General features: G+C 40.5%; 1 protein-coding gene across 2 annotated transcripts in view; it reads left to right on the forward strand.

The window, feature by feature from the left end:
• The window catches only part of ARHGAP26 (Rho GTPase activating protein 26), a 488,882-nt gene that overhangs the window by 348,135 nt on the left and 116,979 nt on the right, over nt 1-23,768 (forward strand). For both annotated transcript variants that reach the window (XM_066272835.1, XM_066272836.1), the window contains exon 18: nt 15,774-15,933. In XM_066272835.1, coding sequence (XP_066128932.1) covers nt 15,774-15,933 — 160 coding nt within the window. The remainder of the gene's footprint in view (nt 1-15,773; nt 15,934-23,768) is intronic.

Consider the following 23,768-nt stretch of genomic DNA (forward strand, 5'->3'; position numbering starts at 1 on the left):
TTTTTTATTTGTAGAGTTGATTGAGTCTAGGCTTGGTGTTGTCTGCCTCCAGTTTTCAGTTGTGTTATTTTTAGGTCTTCGTGGGTTGGTATCAGCTATTATTTGTAATCCACTTTCGGATTTGGGCAGCTTTGAAGTCTTGATTTGTTTGTTTTCTTAACAGGTGATAGTCTTGTTAACTGATCTCAGCAGGGGGCTTCCTTGAAACTGTATCCAGGAATGCTGTGGGTGTAACCTGAGACGATGAAGGTCTCTTCCTCCAACTAATCTCACTGGGGGCAGGGTTTTTTCTCTCAGCTTCAGTAGGGGGAGGTGTATCTCAGATCTCCATGGAGACCTGAGTTACTGCCCCTCCTCCCCACTTCTTGTTTTCAGCTGTGTCTTGTTGTGCTGATTGGAGCTGGATAGATGTCCGGAGATCTCTGATCCGGAAGCACTTCAGCTCTGTTTTGTGAAAGGTTCAGTCCCTCCCCCAGCTATGGCCGCCTCCAGCACGAATGAGTCAGCTTTTTTATTTTGTTTCTTGCATACCTTAGCCCCTCACAGTCTGTCCCTCTCCCTGTCTTTTCCACTTGGGAGATAAGCTGGTCTTTTCAACCCACCTTGCTCCCTGGTCGCCAGGTAAGTGGCTGTGAGCAGTAGTTTCTGCTCTTTTTCCTCTGTGAAATCCTCTCTGGGCTCTCAGCCTCACCCCCCTCCTTCCCTTCCTGTAAGCAGAGGAGATTCAGGCACTCCTTACCAGGATTATTGTGGCTTCCTCTTTGCTCCTTGGTTTTTGAGAGCTGTTCTTGCAGTTCAGTGTTGGTTTTTCATGCTGATTTTTTCTAAATTGATTTGTATTCCAGTTTGGTGTTGAGAGCTGGGTGTCTGTGCATCCGCCTACTCCGCTGCCATCTTCTCTCTCCGAGCTCAGTCAGTTAAGAAAGTCATCCCGAGTTCGATCACTGGTCAGGGCACACATGGGGAGCAACCAATGAGTGTACGCCTGAGTAGAACAACAAATGAATGCTTCCTTCCCTCTCTCCTCTTTCCCTTCCTCCCTCTCTCTCTCTGAAAATGAAAAAGAAATTAAACCCTGGGCAGATAGCTTGGTCAGCTGGATCATCATCCCAGGGCGTGGAATTCCCCAGTTTGTTCCCTGGTCAGGGCACATATAGGAGTAGCTTGATGTTCCTGTCTCTCAATCCTTGCCTTTCTAAAAAAAAAAAGAGAGAGAGAGAAAAACTATAAAATGTTTTGAAAGTGATAATTGGACTTCCGGTGGTTTATTATGTAATTTGAAATAAGTAATTTTTTAGAAAGAATGTTTCCTTGGTCAGCTTCTCTGCAGTTCTTTTGTATGTGAGTTCCGTTCTTCCCCAGAGCCTAAGCCAGCCGCCAGGACCAGTGAGGGGAAAGCTCATCAGTTTACCCCTAGGTCGAAGGGATGTGCTATCTGTGTGCATAAGACAGTTCAAATACCAGGTAACTGAGACAGTGTAGGACAAATAGGATTCAGGTAGGCTTGGTGTTAGTCTCCAAATGACTGTGTCTAATTTAGGAAAACTGGACAGCAGCAGTAAAGAGTAATTCTTCTTGTTAATGAAAACTGGCTTTCTCCATATGGGTTCCAATAATTCCCATGACACAGATTAGTTTTCCCCCAACACAAAAGCTTTATACTGTTGGTGGACAGAGATAACCCTAATACCCTCGTTTGCTTTCAAAACTCCTTTTAAAAATAATCAGGTTCTCCTTTTATTCATGATCTCTTTACAGTTAGCCTATGTAGAAAAGAAGAGAGGCAACTGAGATAAAACAGCAAGATATATATATTGTATAGTATCTCGTGTTTGCGTGTGCACACGTGTTGACGCACAAACACACTGCATTGAACCAGAGCGTTTAAGAACGGCTGCTGTAGAATCAGGTGGCAAACCGCCTGGCTTAGCTCGACTACTCATTCAATATTTGACTCTGGACAAATTTCTGAATTTTCTGGGCCTTAGCTTCTTCAGTGGCATAGTAAATGATACTTACATCACAGGGTAATTTTAAAGATCAATGAGATAATCAGTTGGAGTGCTTAATGTCTGACTCATGGTGAGTGCTTGGTGAATGTCAGTTGCTGTTGTTATTGATGACAATCTGAATAATAATCAAAGGCAAGTAGGAAATAAAGAGATTTTATAAAGGGATAATAAGAAAAGAAAAAAAGACATTTGGGGCACTATCCTTGAAGGTTTAAGTGTATTAGAAGGAGACTGGTATCTTATTGCTTTGACTATATTATATAATGTATATTAGGTTATGCATGTAATCATGATAATTATACCCTGTGAATATTTTATGGCTTTTATACCCTCCAGATTAGCAGTGTGGCCAAGGAGAGCCACTGGCTTTGTTATATGCCGTCAGTGTCGGGGTGAGCTGCTCTGACCATTCCCCAACCACTGTTCCCAGTTTGGCAAAGGCTCTAAGACACCAGCAGGTTACATGAAAGTTTAAACTAGGCATTTAGTGCAGTGAGCCTTGATACCCTTAGAGGAAGGTAAGGTATGTGCGTGTTCTGATATGGATAAAGTCTGCTCTAGATGCTGGAGACGGGGCAGTGAGGGAGGCTAGTGTCATCCCTGTCCTTTTGGAACTTCTAGTGATATGTGGGCAAAGCAAGCAATGACAGTGCCGGGAATAATGACATACGGTAATTCAAGAAGTGCTAGGACAGAGAATTGAAGAATGAGAATGATAGTGGGAACTGATCTAGGGTGGGGCATCTAGAAAAACCTCTCTGATGGAGTGAGGGTCACAAGTAAGAGAGATCCAGGAGAGAAGGGGTGCAGTGCTTCCCCAGGGGAAGTGGGGGAGTGGTGGGAATTAGCATGTTGAAGGAAGGCACCTAGGCTTACACAAACTTTTACCTGTAGCCCGAAAATCAGTGAGCAAAGGGAGACATGGTGGAGAAGGGCCTAGAGAGGTCAGCTGGATCATGCAGGATCTTGCAGGCCATGTCAAGGGTTTTTAAGTTGAAATTAAAAACAGAAGCTTTCGGTGGTTTTTAAACAGGTAGTGTGTTGGGTTGGAGGAACCAGAGTGGCAGTATTGCTGGTTGCATACTCAGATTTTAGAACATTCTCCACTTTGGACTGCAGGCTTTGTGCAAAGAGGTATCTTGACTTTGCTGCATTCACCCAAATCCCTTCTCCCTTTTCTGAAGAATTTTCAGCGCCTGGTGGTCCTCTGTAGGTAGATGTTAAGTTAATGTATATGACACTGGGCAATACGTAACATCTTGGCAGTGGGTTTACCCATCTGAAATGCAGTTTATACATTTTACCAGAGGCAGAGAAGACATTGGTAATTATTCACAGAGCTTTGAGGTCCCTGGATGAAAGCAGTGCAGCTGGGATGAAGGCACTGATGGCCATAATATCTTTGTTTAGGGCTACGTAAGCCATTTTGGCATGGTTTCCATGCTGCCCCTCCTTTTTCCTTTTAATTCACTCTTCTCTCTGGCTATGATAGTGTTCATCTTTCATTATGAAGGAGCAGCTCTCTGGCTGGGCCAGCTAAGTACAAATGGAATGTCATCAGATCCGATGAGCATGTCATCATGCTCACGAGTTTGTCAAGCTTGCAGCCATTTTCACTGCAAGAAGGGAGAAGAAATGGTATTTAGTCTAATATCACTCTCATAGGCAGGAATGCTTTCTCTTCTCTCTGTTTCTTTCTTTCTTCCAATTTAGTAATTTGGTGAATGAAGGAGCAGCCTTTCTTTTTCTGTTGTAACCACTACTGGTTTCCTCACAAGCTCAAGCATGTAACTGTTGGTATATTCATGTTGGGTTGGGTTTTCTGAGGAAAATGAAGACCTCTTTTACCGTCGGCTGAACTGACCCTTTGTCGCATGGGAGCAGCTACCATTAAGAGTCTGGGCTCTGCAGCCACGCCCAGTTTCCCCCCACAGCCCCCACCTCCCACTCTGCCCTTCTTTAGCCCTGTGACCTCAGACAAATGACGTAACTCTCAGTACTCCGGTTTCCTCATCTGTAAAATGCAGTTACAGTCTTCCCTGCCTGCCTCAAAGGGTTCTCTTGAAGATGCTCATGTGTGAAAGTATCCTATATAAGCGCTCGGGTATTTAGACCCTCAGGTTTGGCTTCTCATTGGTTAACCACTCCCAGAAGGACATAGAATGTAGTTGGTAAATGTGCACAGTACAATTTGTTTTAAACGCATTCTGATGCTAGCCCTTGGGCACCACAGCAAAGCTGTATACATGACTGATGGGTTTCCTTGGCGGGGACTTCAGCACCATCCCGATGGCTCCCGCCTCACCGAGTCCAGATGGCGTCCAGGCGACACATACACACGCAGTCGGACTTAGTAGAAAACAGGCAGGCAGTGGTGGTGGGATTCCCCCTGTCACTCCCTATTACATACTGAGGATGAGTTTGAAGTTGATTAAAGGAACCACGTTAACAACCCAGGAAATTAAACTTGCCTGGTTAGCCACAAAAAAGCATAGTTCTAGCAGCAGCATTTCCAGCTAATTCCTCTCGACCCTAGGGCTTACAGCTCTCTACCCCCAAGAGGGTAGTAGAGAGCAGAGTGCTACTGACTGCAGCTAGGTGCCCACCCACTCAACCGCTTTCAGAATTGGTAACCTGGGGCCTACCCAGGACCTGCCTGTGTGGCGTCGAGGACGAGTTTCAGGACCATGGTTATTAGAAGGGGAGCAGTCGGTGTAGAAGTGTCCCCACGCAATTGACTGTGAACATAACCATTTAGTGGGGAGAGCCCTGTATAAACGGAGTGTCTGGAGCTGGGCTTTTCAGGGAGGTGGGCTTTGGATGGTTAGGGAAGGGCTTGCTGGCAGGCCAGGGGCAAGTTAGTGCCCCTGAAGGCAGAGTGAGTGTGGTGGGTTTGCTGTAGCTTCTTGTGGGGCTCTCAGCCTGTTATGCTAGAGATGGTTATAAGGAAGTGATGGAAGACAAATAATAATAGGTTTTGAACTTTTGTATCGATTTGGAGCATTTTGTAACTTTGGAAAAGAAAGAATATTAAGAACAGAAGTATAGATATGTAGGGTGACAGAAACCCTTGAAACATAGTTGGAGGAAGTAGGCCTCCTGGCCCTAGGCAGAATCAGATTACTAGAGGTCCCTGGACAGGATATTAATGACATCACCAACTAACAGTGTGGCTTTAAATTGGCACTTGCTGCTATGCTACTTCTACCACTATCATCACCACCACATTGACTCCCACCATAAACAATAGCAGCTGTCACTTATTAATTTGATGCCAAGAGATTTATTCACCTAGTGGTACTTAATCAGCCTTAAAACTTTGTGAACTAAATATTATTGCTTCTGGTTTACAAGTGAAAAAGTGGGTATAGAGAAATACCAAGTGACTGACTTACTGTGGTAACCCTGCTCGCAATCTCTATCTGACTTTAACTACTGTCCTGTGCTGTCTTCCTTAGCCCTTCCCTGCCTCCTTATATTTGTAAATTGGAGGTAACTTTTGTACTCTATACACCTAGAATAGCACTTTTCAAATTGTAGGTCATAGCACATCCGTGGGTTGTGAAATCAATGTAGTATGTTAAAAAAAAAAAAGAAAATGATCAGAATTTATCACACTCTGTGTTCCCGAAACTGTGTGTGTGTGTGTGCGTGTGTGTATGTGTGTGTGTGTGTATGCATGTTGCATGGGAAAATATATTACATTGGAAAATAATTTCTTACCATGGATTATTGTTAAGAAAGTTTGAGAGCTCCTGTTCTAGAGTTTTTTGTAGGTCAGATAAATGTAAATTATTGTTGCAGAGCTCCTTGTAAACTCTAAAATACCCTACAAGTCTAACTTATCATTATTATTTGACACTGGAAGCTGAAGCAAACAGATCAAGGATGGCTGATAAGGTTGCTCTGCTGTTGCTCTGCTCATCACAACTATTGCAGATAGTGCTAATCTGTCTCCACACCATGTCCAGTGGAGTCAGGACACAGCTTTGACAAAACACTCCAGGCTCCAGGCCTGAAGCTGAAATGAATTGTAAACCCAGCAATAGGCTTATGCTTTCTTGGAGTACATCAGGACCAGGCTGTGGTTGTAAAATACTACTTAGAACTCACCGAGCTCTGTATCTTATTTAAATGCTAGGAAAACAGATGCCATACCTATGATAGCATGGCGGTCTCTGTATTACAAGCCCCAGAAGGGTGGGCTACTGTCTAATCCCCTCCTAATATTCCCCATCATCATCCTCATCTGGAAGTGACTTACTTTCATTTGCCTCTCAAAGGGTGTCTGTCCCATCCAGAATTCCTATCCATTTTCCCTTGAAACTAAGGTGGCAAGAGGCTCTTTCTGATGAGGCCATTTTCTTTGGAACCTGCTTTTTCTTCATTCATTGCAATCATGAGGAAACTTCAGGGAACATGGGGTGCAAATCCCTTAACAACAGCCCTGAAAACATGTTCCTGAGGAGATGCACTGTTTCTCAGCTGCTACAGCAAACTCTTAAAGGTCACAAGAGGAACCGGGTCTCCCCCAGGTTAAAATAAAATGGAAACGATTTCTCTGCAGCCTGCAAAGGAAGCCTGTAGAGTCGGCAGTGTTCTCAGAAGGCACCACACAGGAATCATGTGGACCTGGACACCTGAAAGACACGTCAGTCTCCTTCAGTGGAATGTGAAAGGCACAAGAAACTTTTGCACGTGGATTTTAAGTCAAGACTCAACATGACATTATGGATTGTGAGAGAAAGTACTCAAGCAGCTCAATTACCAACCCCGAAAGCAGGCTCTCCGTGTTTTATAGACCTTGCTAATGAATGAGTCCCGTGGCCTCTGCTGGGCTGGGCTTCTCAGCACTCTGCCAGCCAGCCGCCCACACATCTGTACATTCATCGGGCTGTAATGGATGGCTGGTGCCGGCAGAGGCTGAGGTCCAGGCCCTTCTCTCCGGAATACATAGAGAGCTCAAGCCATTAATAATTCAGTCTGGGGTAATGAACATAGCCGTACCAAGTTGTGAGAGTAATAATCAAGTGACAGATCAATTTATTACTTTACTGTACCAAAAGATAATGGTAGTTAGTCATAAAATGTGCAGCTTTTTTCTTCCAGAAGTTTTGTGAGACTTAGATCAATGTATTTTTTAAGTTCTAAAATTAAACAGATCATTAAAAAGGAAATGAATTATGTTAGGTAGCCTCAGGCCATTTTATTCAGACTTGCTTATCTAGAAGTACTGTACCTTTTCCCCAATGCCCTTGGGCATTGGGGCTTGCAAACCTGAGTAATTGTTGCTTATTAATTAAATCTAAGAAATGGAACACAGCTCTGGACTTTGAAAGGGGAGATTGGGATGGTTGAAATATATTCCCCCCCAAATCATCAGTAATAATTTGAGGTTTTATGAGTAAATAACTGCATTGAGAATAATTGTTTTATGTCTACTGAGAAGCTTCCATCATCTTTTCACACCTCAGTGAACATTTTTGTGCTTCTCCTGGGCCATGCACTGTACTTACTGCTGGTGGTAACTCTTAAAATAAGTACAGTGTCTATCCTAAGGCAGCAGTAGAGACATAAATACCATGTAACAAATACAAGATAGGGACAACACTTCTGCCTTCAGTGAGCAATGGGAGATTGAGGAAAGACTAGACAGAGACTGCCGAAAAGAAGGAAACCACTGGAGCTGAGCCTTGCTGATTGCCAGTTTGCCAAGCAAAGAAAGAAGAGTAAGAACATTCTCTGCAGAGGAATGACAAAGGCAGATAGGTGGGAAAGTAGAAAGTAAGAATGGATAGTTAATTATACTAATTACTACATTTCCTATTAATTGTCACATTTAATCTACACAATAATCTCACAAAGTAAGTATTTTATTTACCCATCCATTTCCTTTATTTTTAAGGAAAATAACACAATTTAAGAAGTCCAAGATGGTGGTAGATTAGCTAGAAGTTACACTCACCTCCTTCCAGGACCAGACTGAAATTACAACTATATTATAGAACAGTCATCCTGAATAATCTACTAAAGACTAGCATAAGAGAAGTCTTATATCCAAGGATTTACAGAAGAAGCCATATCAACTACCCCAAGCAGGTTGCCCAGAGCCAGTCATAGGCAATGCTGGACATTGACTTACACCAAAATCTCTCCTAAGAGGCCAAGAACAACACACCCAGTGGCCAGCTTTAGACAACATCAGAGCAGGAGTCAATAAGCGTCATAGGTATATCCAACTGGAGATCTCAGCAGGCACCAGACCCTGCTGAGGCAAATTCCACTCTGTATTGTCAGCACCTTCACAGCAGTTTGCACACCGTGGTCAGGGTTGAACTTCACAGTCAGCCAGCTTGAGGGTCGATCCCACATATGAACAGGCCAGTAGCAATCAAGATTCATTTACAAGAGGAGGGCCAACATATCCACTCAAAGGACATTCCTGGAGCATTCAGCTCAAGTGATTAAGGAGATTGCACCAGTGGACTCTATAGGACTGCTAATACATAAGGCCACCTCACCAAGACTGGGAGCCATAGATCTATCTAATACATAGAAACACACATAGGGGCATCAGCCAAAATGGGGAAACATGCCCAAATAAAAGAACAGGAGAAATTTCCAGGAAAATGTTCAATGAAATGGAGGCAAGCAATTTATCAGATACAGAGTTCAAAACAGTGGTTGTAAGAATGCTCAATAGCATGAAAAAGGACATAGAAAGCAATAAGAAGAACCAATCAGAAATTGAATAATATAATATCTGAAATGAAGAATGCACTGGGAGAAATAAAGAGTAGGTTGGATGAAGCAGAGGATCAAATCAGCAATTTGGAAGGCAAGGTAGAAAAACACATCCAATCAGAGCAGCAAAAAGAAAAAATAATTTTAATGATTAGGTTAAGGGACCTTAGAGACAACATAAAGTGTTACAACACTTGAATCGTAGGGGTACTGGAAAGAGAAGAGAGAGGGAAAGGGATCAAGAACCTATTTGAAGAAATAATGACTGAAAACTTCCCTAACCCGTTGAAGGAAAAAGACACACAAGTTCGAGAAGCATGGAGAGTTCCAAACAAGATGAACTCAGAGAGGCTCACGCCAAGGCACAGGTTAAAGACAAAGAGAGAATCTGAAAGCAAAAAGTAAAAGACAGTTAGTTACCTACAAGGTAACTCCCAGAAGACTATCAGCTGATTTCTCAATAGAAACATTTTAGGCCAGAAATATTCAAAATGATGAATAGCAAAGATCTACAACAAAGACTAATTTACCCAGTGAGTCTGACATTTAAAATTGAAGGAGAAAGAGCTTCCTAGATAAGAAAAAGTTAAAGAGGTTTGTTACCACCTAACCAACATTATAAGAAATATTAAAGGGCCTTCTTGAAGAAGAATAAAAAGAGGAAGAGGACGAAGATGAAGAAGAAGAAAAAGCAGAGGAAGATAGTTAATAGAATAAAATGGCAATAAATACATATCTATCAATATAATATGCTCTAATCCAAAATTAGACACAGAATAACTGAATGGATAAGGAAGCAAAACTCATATATATACTGTCTACAAGAGACCCACATCAGAACAAAAGATACACACAGACTAAAAGTAAAGGGATGGAAAAGATACTTTATGGAAAATGGAAAGAAAAAAAAAAGCTGGGGTAGCAATACTTATATCTGACAAAATATGCTTTAAAACAAAAGTTATAGTAAGAGACAAAGAAGGGCACTACATAATGATAAAGGGAGCAATCCAACAAGAGGATATAACCCTTGTAAACATTTATGCATCCAACATAGCAGCACCTAAATTTTTAAAGTAAACCATGATGGGCATGAAGTGAGAGATTGACAGTAATACAGTCAAGGTTGGGGACTTGAAAACCCCATTGGCATAATGCATAGATCTTCCAGACAAAAAATCAACAAGGAAATGGTGGCCTTAAATGACACACTAGGTCAGATGGATTTAATTGATATCTTCAGAATATTTCACCCCAAAGAAACAGACTATACATTCTTCTCAAGTGCACACGGAACATTTTCTAAGATAAACCACATGTTAGGGTACAAAACAAGTCTCAATAAATTTAAGAAGATTGAAATTATATCAAGCATTTTCACTGACCACTATGGTATGAAACTAGAAATCAATCACAAGAAACAAAGCTGGAAAGCACACACAACATGAAGGTTAAATGACAAGTTACTAAACAATGAATGGGTTAACAATAGGCTCAAGGAAGAAATCAAGAGATGCCTTGAAACAAATGAAAATGAGAACACAACAACCCAAAACCTATGAGACAAAGTGAAAGCAGTCCTAAAAGGAAAATTCATAGCATTAGAGCCCTACCTCACGAAACAAGAAAAAGCTCAAATAAACAATGCAACTTTACACTTAAAGAAACTAGCAAAAGAACAACAAACACAGCCCAAAGTGAGTATAAGAGTGGAAATAATGAAGATCAGAGCAGAAATAAATGAAATAGATTTTTAAAATATAAGCAAAAGATCAGTGAAACCAAGAGCTGCTTCTTTGAAAAGATAAACAAGATTGACGAACCTTTAACTAGAGTCATTTTTTAAAAAAAGGAGGGGAAAAAATAAAAAATATATTAAAGAAAGGAGGGGAGTGTACCCAAATAAATAAAATGAGAAATGAAAGAGGAGAAGTAACAAATGACACCAAAGAAATACTAAGGATTGTAAGTTATATATTATGAACAACCACCAAATAAGACAATCTGGATACATTTTTAGAAACTTACAAACTGAAACTGGAAGAATCAGAGACTCTGGACAGACAGACTACAACTGATAACTGAAGCAATAATTTAAAAACTCCCAAAAACCAATAGTCCTAACTGGATGGCTTTACTAGTAAATTTTACCAAACATTCAAAGAATTAACATCTGTCCTTCTCAAACTATTCCAAAAAATTTAAGAGGAGGGAAGACTGCCAAGTTTAGTTAACAAGGTCAGCATTATTCTAATTCTAAAACCAGGTAAAGACAATACAAAGAAAGAAAATTATAGGCCAGTATCCCTGATGAACAAAAATACTAAAATCCTCAACAAAATATTTACAAACTGGATTCAACAGTACATTAAAGAGATCTTACACCATGATCAAGTATGATTTACTCTGGGGATGCAAGTTTGGTACAATATCTGCAAATCAATAAACATGATACACCACATAAACAAAATGAAGGATAAAAACCACATGGTCATATTCAATAGATGCAAAAGAAAACATTTTGTAAAATCCAGCATGCATATATGATAAAAACTCTCAGTAAAGTGGGAATAGAAGGAACATATTTCAACATAGTGAAGGCCATAGATGACAAACCCACAGCCAACATCATACTCAATGGGCAAAAACTACGAATGTTTCCCTTCAGATTGGGAACAAAACAAGAATGTTCACTTTTACCACACTTATTCGACATAGTACTGTAAGTCCTAGCCACAGCAATTAGACAAGAAGAAGTAAAAGGCATCCAAATTAGAAAAGAAAAAGTAAAACTGTCATTATTTGCAGATTATATGATACTGTATTTAGAAAACCCTAAAGATTTCACCAAAAAAATTCTAGAACTGATTATAAATTCAGTAGAATAGCAGGATACAAAATAAATACTCAGAAATCAATTGTATTTTTATTCACTAATAATGAACTATCAGAAAGGAAAACTAAGAAAACAATTCCATTTACAATTACATCAAAAAGAAAAAAATAAAATACCTAGGAATAAATTTAACCAAGGATGGAAAAGGCATTTTCAGAAACTATAAGACACTAAAGAAAGAAATTGAAGATACAAATAACTGGAAGCATATACCATGTTTATGGATGGGAAGAATTAATGTCATTAAAATGTTCATACTACCCAAAGGACTCTAGATTTCAATGCAATTCCTATCAAGGTACCAATGGCATATTTCACAGAAGTAGAACAGATATTACAGAGATTTATATGGAACCATAAAAGTCCCCGAATGGCCACAGCAATCTTGAAAAAGAACAACAAAGTTAGAGGAATCACACTACTTGATATCAAACTGTACTACAAGGCCATAGTAATCATAACAGAATGGTACTGGCATAAAAACAGACATATAGATCAGTGAAACAGAATAAAGAGCCCAGAAATAAACCCATGCCTGTATGGTTAATTAATATTTGACAGATGGCAAAAACATACAGTAGGGTAAAGATACTCTATATAATAAGTGGTGTTGGAAAAAATTGAAAGATATATGCAATAAAATTGAAACTGGACAACTTTCTTGCACCATATACAAGAATAAACTCAAAATGGATGAAATACTTGAATGGTCAACTCAAAACCATAAATGTCCTAGAGGAAAACATAGTAAAATCTCAGACATTTCTCGTAGCATTGTTTTTCCTGATACGTTTTGTGCAAGGAAAAGAAGAAAAATAAATGAATAACTAAAAATAAATGAATAAACTAAAAAGGTTTTGCACAGCAAAGGGAACCATGAACACAATGAGAAGACACCCACTGAATGGGGGAACATATTTCCTGATACATCTGTTAAGGGGTCAATACACAAAATTTATAAGGAGCTTATATAACTCAACGCCAGTAAATCAAACAATTCGATTAAAAAATGGGTAAAGGACCTTAATAGGCAATTCTCCAAAGAGGACATACAGATGACCAACAGACATGGAAAAGATGCTCAACTTCCCTAATCATCAGAGAAATGCAAATTAAAACCGCAATGAGCTATCACCTCACACTTGTCAGAAAGGTATCATCAATAAATCAACAGACAAGTGTTGGGGAGGATGTGGAGAAACAGGAACCCTTGTGCACTGTCGGTGCGAATGCAAACTGGTGCAGCCACTGTGAAAAACAGTATGGCATGTCTTCAAAACATAAAAAATGTAACTGCCTTCTGACCAGTGATTCCACTTCTGGGAATCTATCTGAAGAAGCCTGAAACATTAATTTGAAAGGATACATGCACTCTTATTTTCACTTCAGTGTTATTTACAATAGCCAAGATTTGGAAGTAGCCCAAGTACCCATCAATAGATGGGTGGATAAAAAAGCTGTGGTACATTTACACAGTGGAATACTACTCGACCATAAATCTAATGACAATCTTACCCTTTGTGACAACATGGATGTACCTGGAGAGTATTACGCTAAGTGAAATACGTTAGAGAAAGACAAGGACCATATGATTTCACTCATGTGGAACCTTATGAGCAAAATAAACTAACCAACAAAATAGAAAGTGATTCCTAGGTAGAGAAGAGACTGGCAGCTGTCTGAGGGGAGGGTGGTTGCGGGGCTGGGTGAAAAAGGTGAAGGGATTGAGCAAAAAAAAAAAAGAAAGAAAGAAACTAAACAAAAACTCAACTCATAGACACAGGCAACAGTATGGTGACTACCCATGGACAAGGGAGGCCAAAGAGGGTATAGGGGATAAGTGATGATAGAAGGAGACTTGACTTGGGGAAGTGAACACACAATACAGTATAGTGATGATGATGTGTTATAGAATTGTACAGGGAAACCTCTATAATCTCATTAACCAGTGTCACCCCAATGAATTCAATAGAAATTGTTCTTAAATGAGAGGAACCCAAGGCTTCAACATACTGAGTCACTTGCCCATGCATTCAGAGCTGGGAAGTGGCAGAGGTCACTTGGGAAAAGGTGTATTATTTCATAAGTTTGGACTTTATATTCAAAATGATAGCACTCAGCAAGGGTTTTAGAATTGTCATTACCAACATCCAAATAATAGAAGCATTGGAAAAGGAAAACACTTGACACACTGCGAACACTGTGCCATTGTGTTCTGTCCAGCACTGAGTTCCACCTTCCAGCAGAGGAATGACGTGTTCAGAGCTGAGTTTTTGACAGTAACTGGTAGTGGCAGGCAGGATGAAGCTGAACCTAGAGATTGCAGCCGGGGAGCCTAGTTAGGAGGCTGCTGCCTGTGTCAGAGGTAGTGCTTAGGAGAATGGTGGTGAAGAATGAGTATCATCCAAACCATATATTTTTTTTATCGGTCTACAGTTTTAAAGTGCTTTCATACATAAATAGCTTGTTGATTCTTTGCACAAGGGACTTTTGTGACAGGAGGGGTAAGTTTACTAACTTAGCTCATTTGGGTGGGGAAATAGAAGGACATGGAATTCACTTCTGCTCACAGGACCTCATGTTGAAAGTAATGGTGTTAAAAGTAGCTTTTAAATATGCATACTTGCTGATTGAGGCACAGAACCGAAGTCTTTCCCCCTTGCTCCAGGTAAGGACTTAACCATCTGCATTAAGTCTTTCAGACTAGAAACTTGATGCAGTTCTGGACAGAATGGAAAACTAAAAGAACACAAGAAAATGTAAAATATTCTAATGTGGAACAGAAGCATGCCAGGAGATGAGTGCAAAGTTCTTGCTGCAGGTGTTGCTTCGCAGTCAAAAAGCAAATTGTCTTCCTAACTGGGCTGTTCCACAGTGAAAGTTTCATAGAGCCAACCACCCCCATCCCCCTTTCAGAGGAGGAAGTTTTTAGGAAATTACTTCCAGTCCTAGAAAATTATTATAGCAAAGTCCACATCTGCTGATAAAATTGGTTTGAGATAGTGTTTCAGTAAAGGCTCAGTTTCAAAAACATTTAAGTCAGTAGAACCGTTTTTTCTCTTACAAAATAGAACTATACAAAGCAAAACAGTGCAGGCATTTACCGAATTGTGTTAAAAAAAACACTCACTATAAATAGCACTAAATATTAGGGAGGTATGTCTGTGCAAACTGACATCTCTGCCCGATTTCCCTCTAGTTTCTCATAATGAATAGTTTCCTTCTTCTAACAGGTGATTTAGGGAAACCCCTACTGTTTTTTTAACAATACTGAATGGCCTTAACTTTTAACTTATTTTTTATCAATAGGTAGTTTATATATTTTTATATGCAGGAACAGCAAATGGACAATTAAGTTTTACAGCTCAGCCATGGTGGCCTTGGTATGGAGTTCATATATATGTTTTGAGTAGCTACTTATCCCAAAATATGCATATGTGTTTAGCAAATTACTCAAACCCACCTACTGCTGACCCTGTGTGTTCTTAGCCTTTGAGTATAAATGACAATTTAAGCACAGCCATATATATGCATCTACAGTAGTGCATTGTTATTTCTGTTTATTCCACATTTCATGTGATGGGGCTTTAATATTCTGAGCCTAAAGTACTGAGTTTCCTGACTTCTTTTTAAGTTTCTAGATCTACCCATTTTAAAAATTAGGTCTATTTTATGCCTATGTTTGCAAATGTGTCAAAACTGTCAAGGGTTTTTATATTTGAGCTAGAGAAAATGCTGCTGATCATAGTGGTTTAAGCAGCAACCAAGTATAGCAGTTGTAACTAAGCAGGATTAGCAGTTACCTGGATTTGCAGAACAGGGATTTGGATGTGCAAAAGTTCATATTTTGGAAGGCAGATGCTTTGGTTGCTGGTTTAGGCAAAATGGAAATGATAAGGAGTGTCAAATCCTGAAATAGCTAAGTAGCCTGAACACTGAAGAAAGCTTTGGTAGATGAAAATATGAATAGAAAAGTCTGTCTTTGAACTCCAAGGATATCGAAAGGTCTCCCAAGGTCTGGTTCCTTCTAGATGAGGAGTCTGAAAATTGGAGAGGTAGAAGGAAGTCAGCTGTCTGTTTGTATGGTATTTCTTTCATTTGTGCCATTTCTTTTCTCCCAGTGTTGCTAACAACCACAAGCAGAATTTGATGACAGTGGCAAACCTTGGTGTGGTATTCGGACCTACACTGCTGCGGCCTCAGGAAGAAACAGTAGCAGCCATCATGGACATCAAATTTCAGAACATTGTCATTGAGATCCTGATCGAAAATCATGAAAAGGTAACAGGTATAATTGGTCACTGTAAGTGAAGAGTTTGCCTTGAGGGAGGCAGAGTTGGAAGTGGCATTCAGGGTTGACTAGTGTTCACATCACTAGTGAGACCTGTGAGATGGTGACGTTGCTGATAGTGGCGGTGATAGCAGTGATGACAGTCATCTCCTGATGGCAGCTGTGGCTATAATGGTGGTGATGGTGGTGACAGAGGTGAACATTTACAGAGTGTTATACAATACTGGGAACTGTGCTAAATACTCTATATACAGGGAGAGACAAAAAGAGGTTTACAGTTGTTAGTATGCGAAACACAGAGTTTATTCCTGTATTATATATTTTTCCATATGAACTGTTAACCCTCTGTTGCCTACCCTGTATATTGTCTTTTTATCCTCACAACAATCCAGTGAAGAAAGTTCTATTGTAAATCTCATTTGGTAGATGCCCTTTGCTGATTTCCTCCCCCCCAAAAGTTAGAAGTGGGAGGCAGTCAGACAGACTCCCGCATGCATCCGACCGAGATCCACCCAGCATGCCCACCTGGGGGCGATGCTCTGCCCATCTGAGGCATTGCTCCGTTGCAACCAGAGCCATTCTAGCGCCTGAGGCGGAGGCCATGGAGCCATCCTCAGCACCCGGGCCAGCTTTGTTCCAATGGAGCTTTGGCTGCAGGAGGGGAAGAGAGAGATAGAGAGGAAGGAGAGGGGGAAGGGTGGAGAAGCAGATGGGCACTTCTCCTGTGTGCCTTGGCTGGGAATTGAACCCAGGACTTCCACATGCCAGGCCTGGTGCTCTACCGCTGAGCCAGCAATAATATGGTTTTTAAAGACACACCATTTTGGACTCAAATCTGCTACCTCTTACTAACTGTCAGACCTTGAGCAGATTGCTTAACCTCTTATGCTTATAAAACAAGTACTTGTAGTACCTGTCAAGTCTAATTGCAATAACAAAGAACTCCAAACTATCAAGTGACCCAAGACAATAGAAATTGATCTCTTGCTCACGTAACAGTTCACTGTAGGAATTCTGAGTTTGACATATTGTACAGTGAGTGATTCAGCACCCCAGGTTCCTCCTGGCATGTAGCTCTGCCTTCTGCTCTGCAGGTCTCTGCAATCAGGCAGTTGGTGGAGGAAATGAGACAGCATAGAAGACTGGGGAAGTTTGTATGGGCCAAGCTGAGAGGATGTTCTCCTTATTTTCTTCTACATTCCATTGGCCAGACATGGCTGCATCTAGCTGCAAGGGAGGCTGGGAAAGTAACCTAACTGTGCTCAGAGAAAAGGGAAGCAGGTTTGGTGGCCATAACCAGTGTGCCACATTCTTTCCATTGGGTTGTGATGAGGATTAAATAAGGCAATTTGTGTAAAGAACTTAACCAAGAATCTGGCAGGTAGAATTTGGCAGGAAGGAGAGGGGGAAGGATGGAGAAGCATATGGGCGCTTCTCCTGTGTGCCCTGGCTGGGAATCGAACCCAGGACTTCCACATGCCAGGCCCGACACTCTACCACTGAGCCAACTGGCCAGGGCAATAATATGGGTTTTAAAGACACATCACTTTGGACTCAGATCTGCTACCTCTTACTAACTGTAAGGTTTAGTAAGTTTAAACCATTGTTTTCAGCAATCTCAACAGAATTCTCTGAAAATAGAGCTGAAGCCCATCCCTGAATGTCACGTGTCCCACTCCCAAAATAGAACATTTTATAACTTAACCTTTTCTTAAATAAAATAATATTAAATGTTAAGGAATAAACAATTTGGTTATGTGTCCTGTCCCTAAAAAAAAAAAAAATATTTGAGCTTATAGCAGGTAGCATCTAATGGCTTTTGAACTGTAACCATTTTTGGTGTCCTTGGGCCTTAAAACAAGAAAAACATATTTGAAAGTAGCCTGACAGAAAAAAGAACCGGATACTGCTAATAACAATATTGAAACTGTGTAAACTAGCAGCCATCTGCCTTGGGCATAAAATATAGAAATGAAATGGAAATGCATGGCCAGGCCTATAAGCCTGTGGGCAAGGGCTGCTGAGAACACTTGTTCAGTTGGGTGAGCGGCACGCTGGGTTACTGTCCGCTGCAGGCTCGGGGAGCTGCACAAGGGAGGGGACTGCAGCCCTTCACTCTGGTCTTTTGTTAGCCTGTGCCAGCGAGTGGGATGAATCAGTGAGGTTCGTGTTTCTGTGGGAGCCGATGAAGGAGTGTGAGTGAGAGCATGCCTGGGTTGAGGGCTGCAGCGGGGCATATGTCTCCAGTCCTGAGGGAGCTAGTGTACCCCCTTAATCTGGGGTTCATGATGGACCCAAGTTATATGTAACGCATGTATATGTACATTATCCTGGGGAGAACATTCTTAATGTTCATCAGGATTATCTTTCTGGTAAAAACAACTTAGAAGAAGGCAACGTGACACCTTTTTAAATGTAGCTTCAGACCTGGTATGGTATAAAAGGAGCAGGTGCCGCCCTGGCCTCCTCTGGGAGCCTGTGTTCACTTCACAGGAACCCTAGCATCGAGCACCATCCATAGGCCCTGACTTTCTGGAGACAGTGCTTTGGATTTCCTGCCAGTAAAACTCAACTTCAGCCATCAAATTCAGAGCACTTTTACATCTTCAGATGAATACTGTCAGACTTGTTTTGTAAAATCTGTAATATTGAGATTATAGGTAACAGTACTTAATGAACATTCCCTTGCCCTTGGCTATAACTTTGTAGAAACACACATACACAAATATCTTGGAGTGACTAATTTTCCAACTTCAGTGTTAGAAATTGGCCAAAATCCCGAAACCTCACTTGAAGAAATGCTTCCCAAGCCCTGACTGGATAGCTCTGTTGGTTGGAGCATCGTCCCAGAGCGTGGAGCGTGGGTGTTGCTGGTTTGATTCCCTGGTCGGGGCACACATAAGAGCTACTTGATGTTCCCATCTCTCTCTCTCTCAAAAGATAAAAAAGAAAGAAAGAAAGAAAGAAATGCTTTCCAACATCATCTTTCCCCCACAAGAAGCACGTGATAACAGATGCCCTCTTGCTTGAAACAATTCCTAATACGGGTGTTAATGCATCCAGCTCAGTTACTAACATAAAAGTCTCTCATGTTGGTAAGAATGTTTTATATAAGGTATTTACTTTGTGCCTTGGAATAAAATTGAGAGGGACCCAGGAACCAGTAGAGGACAGTACTGAAAGAGGGTATAGAAACCCAGGTGTGTAGGCATTGGAAGAGACGGGGGAGACAAAGTAATAAGATGCCTATTTCAGTTGTCTGTTACTGCATAACAAATCATGTAGTGACTTAGAACAGCAGTGATTCTTTTTCTCACAGTTCTGGGAAGGGCTTATGTGTGCCCCATATGGAATGAGCTGGGACCGTTTGACTATGACTAGAGGATCCAAGACAGCCTCACTGCAGTCTGGGACCTCGGCAGTAGCTGTTGGCTGAGACATCTTGACCCTCTTCCACACAGGCTCTCTCCCCTCCAGGTGGCCTCTCACCATGCAGCGGCACAGGCCAGACTTGCAGGAGAGCAAGCCAACACGTGAGCTGCAAGGCCGCTTAAGGCCTAAGCCTAGAACAAAGGGTCACTTAGTCCCACTGCCTTTTTAGAAAGAGGGCTGGGGGGGTACATGCTAGCCAGAAAATCAGGTTCTTTTACTTGATAAAATATTTTTTTTTCAAGAGCAGGAAAAAGGCTTCAATGTTTTCACCGGCTAAAACATACGATGTTTTCTCTTTCCCTCCCTCCCAGCCTTCTTCCCTCCTTCCTCTTTCCTCTCCCCTCCTTGTGTACCACGGACTAACACGAGACATTCAGCCCTAAGGGTTAGAAATGAGGATGTGCCGGTTATGTTGTCCCTGGCACATCCCACACGCCCTCCAGAAAGCATCCTCTGTGTCCAGAAAACCCACTGCTGAGCAGCTGTTTGCACAGAGAGCGCTCGTTCCTCCTTCCTCAGAGCCCCGCTGATGTGTTTCACGCAGACCTTCAGTCTGGTCAGATTGCAGCATGCTAACCACATGCTTACCCTGTCAGCGATGCTCCAGAAATCGTGGGAAGCCATGTTTGGGACAGTTGTAGGAAGTAGCTATCCTAATGTCAGTGGAAGCAGAGAGGGACAAGCCAAAAGATAAAGTATTGTGTTTGGGGGTGCATGGTGGCTTTTCTTTTTCCATGCAGTCTATATACATCCTGATTTGTTGACTCAATTGAAGGTAAGGGATCTTTTTAATGTACATAGTCTAGACATAATATTAATTATAGTAATGGCTAGCTTTTACTGATAACTTATTCTCAGTATATTATGCTAAGCAGCTTTATATCCATTGTATCATTTCCTTTTCATAGAAATAGTATAAGTCAGTTCTTTTAGCTCTACTTTATAAATTGTGAGCCTAGAGTACAGAAAGTTTAAAAAGCTACTTGTTAGGAGAGGAAGAAGAGTTGAACTTAGGACTGCTTTTTTAATAGCTATTAAAGTCTATTCTAGTTCATTTCTATTTAATACGTAAATGCTTATTGAACATTCACTATTGGCAAAATATAAGTAATATAGAACCTTTTTCTCCAAGGATCTCCTGTTTTATCCAGGTATAACTAAGCATAAAACAATGTGCTAAGTGACATTCAGTAAGATGAAAAAAGTGTGTGGCACACTGAGGAGAAATATTTAATCTGCTTGTATGAACTCTGACAGATAAATAGACATGAGCCTTCCTTAAGAACATTCATCAATTAATCAACACGTATCAATGTGAGTCTATTAAAATGGCATGGTTGTGAAAGAACTGTGGGTTATATGTTAGCAAGTGGTGGGAGATGGTGCCAGACAGCTGGGTTTAGCCCCTTTGTCACAGGGCTTGGAATCTAGGGAAATGGGAGCCTGGAAGCCTGAAAGATGGGAGCTCTGAAGTTCCCAGGTAGACGGGCAAAATGATTATATCATCATTTTAGAAAGAAAGAATCCTAGGAATCTGAACCAAATTGACTCTGATCCTTGAGATCAGAATCACTTGTGAAATAAATAGCAAAACAGTGGTGTTGACCATACTGTTGTAAACTTGTGGGTATGTATAAAAAAATTTTACTGAGAAGATGTAACCTTTGACCTATAGCCTTTACTTATTATAGGGTAGGGATAGATCCGAATGGTTCTCCTGGCCAGAACTAAAAGTATTTTCTAAAGGGAAATACTAGGTCACACCATCATTTCCGAATCAGCGACTCCTACCCTGAACTGTACTGGGATTATATGAGAGCTAAAGAAGAACAGATTTAAGAGTCTGGCTTTTTACCAGGAATCGGGTTTTAGAGTTGAAAGTTTAAATTGAAAAGATTTTGGCTATTTCCATTTTTGTTTTAAAGGTAATGATCAGTTATTTAAAATTTCTCTTTCTATATGGACTTCTTTCTCCAATTCACAGCTAATTACGCTGTCTTAAAATATCAAGTAGGCCAGTACTTGGGCTTATAGTGAAAGTTACCAATATTTATATGCTTCTAGTTAGGATTTTAAACTAAATGTTATATTTGTCTAAGATACCCCAGATCCCAGAAATTCTGCTATTTCTTACAAGGTTTTGTTTTGTTTTTAAAGCTTATGCCAGTGACTCTGAAAAAATTTAAATGTCCAGGAAGAACAACCCTATCAAGGAAATAAATGGTCTCTTTTCATAGTTTTTGTTAAACATGAAATATCAGGTTAATACGTATATATGTCTTATATCTTCTTTTTAAGTTTCACTATATAATAGTAGGATTGGACCTGCTTGTTTTCTTACAGTCTCCACTATTTCTTTTGACTGCGGTACTCAAAGAGGTTCTGCACATGGAGCAGGCTGTGGGTGTCTCTGCGTGCCTGTGTACCACCTGCTTTCATCAGTATCGCGCCCCTTAGTGCCTATTGATGTTTTACAAAATACATTGTCGTGATTCTTTTCCCAGTCTTTCCCTTTGCTTTAGAAGAGATGGCAGTATTGATCTTTGAGCTGTTAATTCTTAGACATCATCAAAGATCAGTGCCCTTTTTAATGTACGTTAACTTTTACTTTTATATGTCAAGGAGAAGAGCTAGCAACCATGGAAAACCCCACTTAACATCTAGGATAAGGACCAAGCCCTAAGCAACCTTGCATTCCCATTAAAATTGTAGTATCTTTGAATTAAATTGTTGGGATTAGAGCAGCGGTTCTCAACCTGTGGGGTTTTTTTTTAAATGTATTGTATAATAAATATGTATTTTCCGATGGCTTTAGGCGACCCCTGTGTTTTGGTCATTCGACCCCCGCCGAGGTCCCGACCCACAGGTTGAGAACCGCTGGATTAGAGTTAATTTGGGCCCACCAAACTGCCTTGTTCTGCTTTCACCAAAATGTTGGCAGTATTGAAATCCGTTCCATCAGTGTTGGAGTTTATGTACAAAATGTACATCAATTAATAAAATGCAGTTGATTTGAACAGTTTCTGGCAACTGACAAGTATTTGGCCATTGTATTTCCTTGATATTTCAAGCAGCTGTTGATAGACAAAATTAACAATAATGATGATGATGATGATGATGAATATGATGATGATGTGTGCTGGATGCTTGAGTACATTGAGATAATCCCTGGTACGTTATCTGCTTGGGAAGCCGATCTTGTATCTTATGGTCATGATTTTTTTTCATTTGTTTATTTATTTTTAATTTTTGTTACCTTTCCTTCTATTGGTCCCTGAGTATGCTCTTTTTGGTCCTGTCCATATGAGGTTTAGAAGTAAGCTAGATTTACTTGTATGCTGGGCTGGAATGCTTCTCTCCTACTTCTGATTCCCCTTTTCAGTGTCAAGTGCTATGCAGGTTAGTCCTCATGAATATGATAAGGCTGTGCATATGAACATGTATGTTCCCATCAATAAGCCCTAGGTAAACTGATCATTGTTTGAACTATTAAACTCCTTTTAGTGTTACTCAAATAAGGATGGAGTTTTATTATATTTTCCCCTATTCTTCTCTGTCAACAAAGATAACAGAAAATAGAATCTGGAGATAAGGACAATCACAGCATTCCGTGGATTATTCAGGCCGGTAACCAAATGGCACCGATTCCTTTTGAGGGATTTTTAATAAAACTCCCCAAACTATTTTCCAAATTGTTGATCTCTCTGCCAAAATGCTGATATCAACAGGACATCAGACTTCCAACTGTCCTTAAAAACCCTCTGTGTAGCTGTAGCCTCTGTCTTTGGCTTCTTAACTGTTGCAGTAAATGAGTCCTGCTAAGACTGGTCTGGCTTTCCAATGGAAAGACGTGTGGCTCTCATGCCCTAAATAATCTTCCTCCACATCTGTTGTGAGAAAGAGATGATAGTGTGTGGGCCTTGCACAGTAGTTCTAGCTCAGGGGTAGTCAACCTTTTTATACCTACCGCTCACTTTTGTATTGTTAGTAGTAAAATTTTCTAACCGCCCACTGGTTCCACAGTAATGGTGATTTATAAAGTAGGGAAGTAACTTTACTTTATAAAATTTATAAAGCAGAGTTACAGCAAGTTAAAGCATATAATAATAATTACTTACCAAGTATTTTATGTTGGATTTTTGCTAAGTTTGGCAGAATAAATCTTTATAAAACAACTTACTATAGTTAAATCTTTTTATTTATACTTTGGTTGCTCTGCTACCACCTACCATGAAAGCTGGAACGCCCACTAGTGGGCAGTAGGGACCAGGTTGACTACCACTGTTCTAGCCTTTCATTCCCAAAACAGACACTCCTCAGATTAAACAAGCCTGTACTTGTTATTGCCCATTATTATTTGGGACCCTGATACATTAGTGTCTCAAGAAAATGC

The sequence above is a fragment of the Saccopteryx bilineata genome, chromosome 4, assembly GCF_036850765.1.
Source record: "Saccopteryx bilineata isolate mSacBil1 chromosome 4, mSacBil1_pri_phased_curated, whole genome shotgun sequence".
In the NCBI taxonomy this organism is placed as follows: domain Eukaryota; kingdom Metazoa; phylum Chordata; class Mammalia; order Chiroptera; family Emballonuridae; genus Saccopteryx; species Saccopteryx bilineata.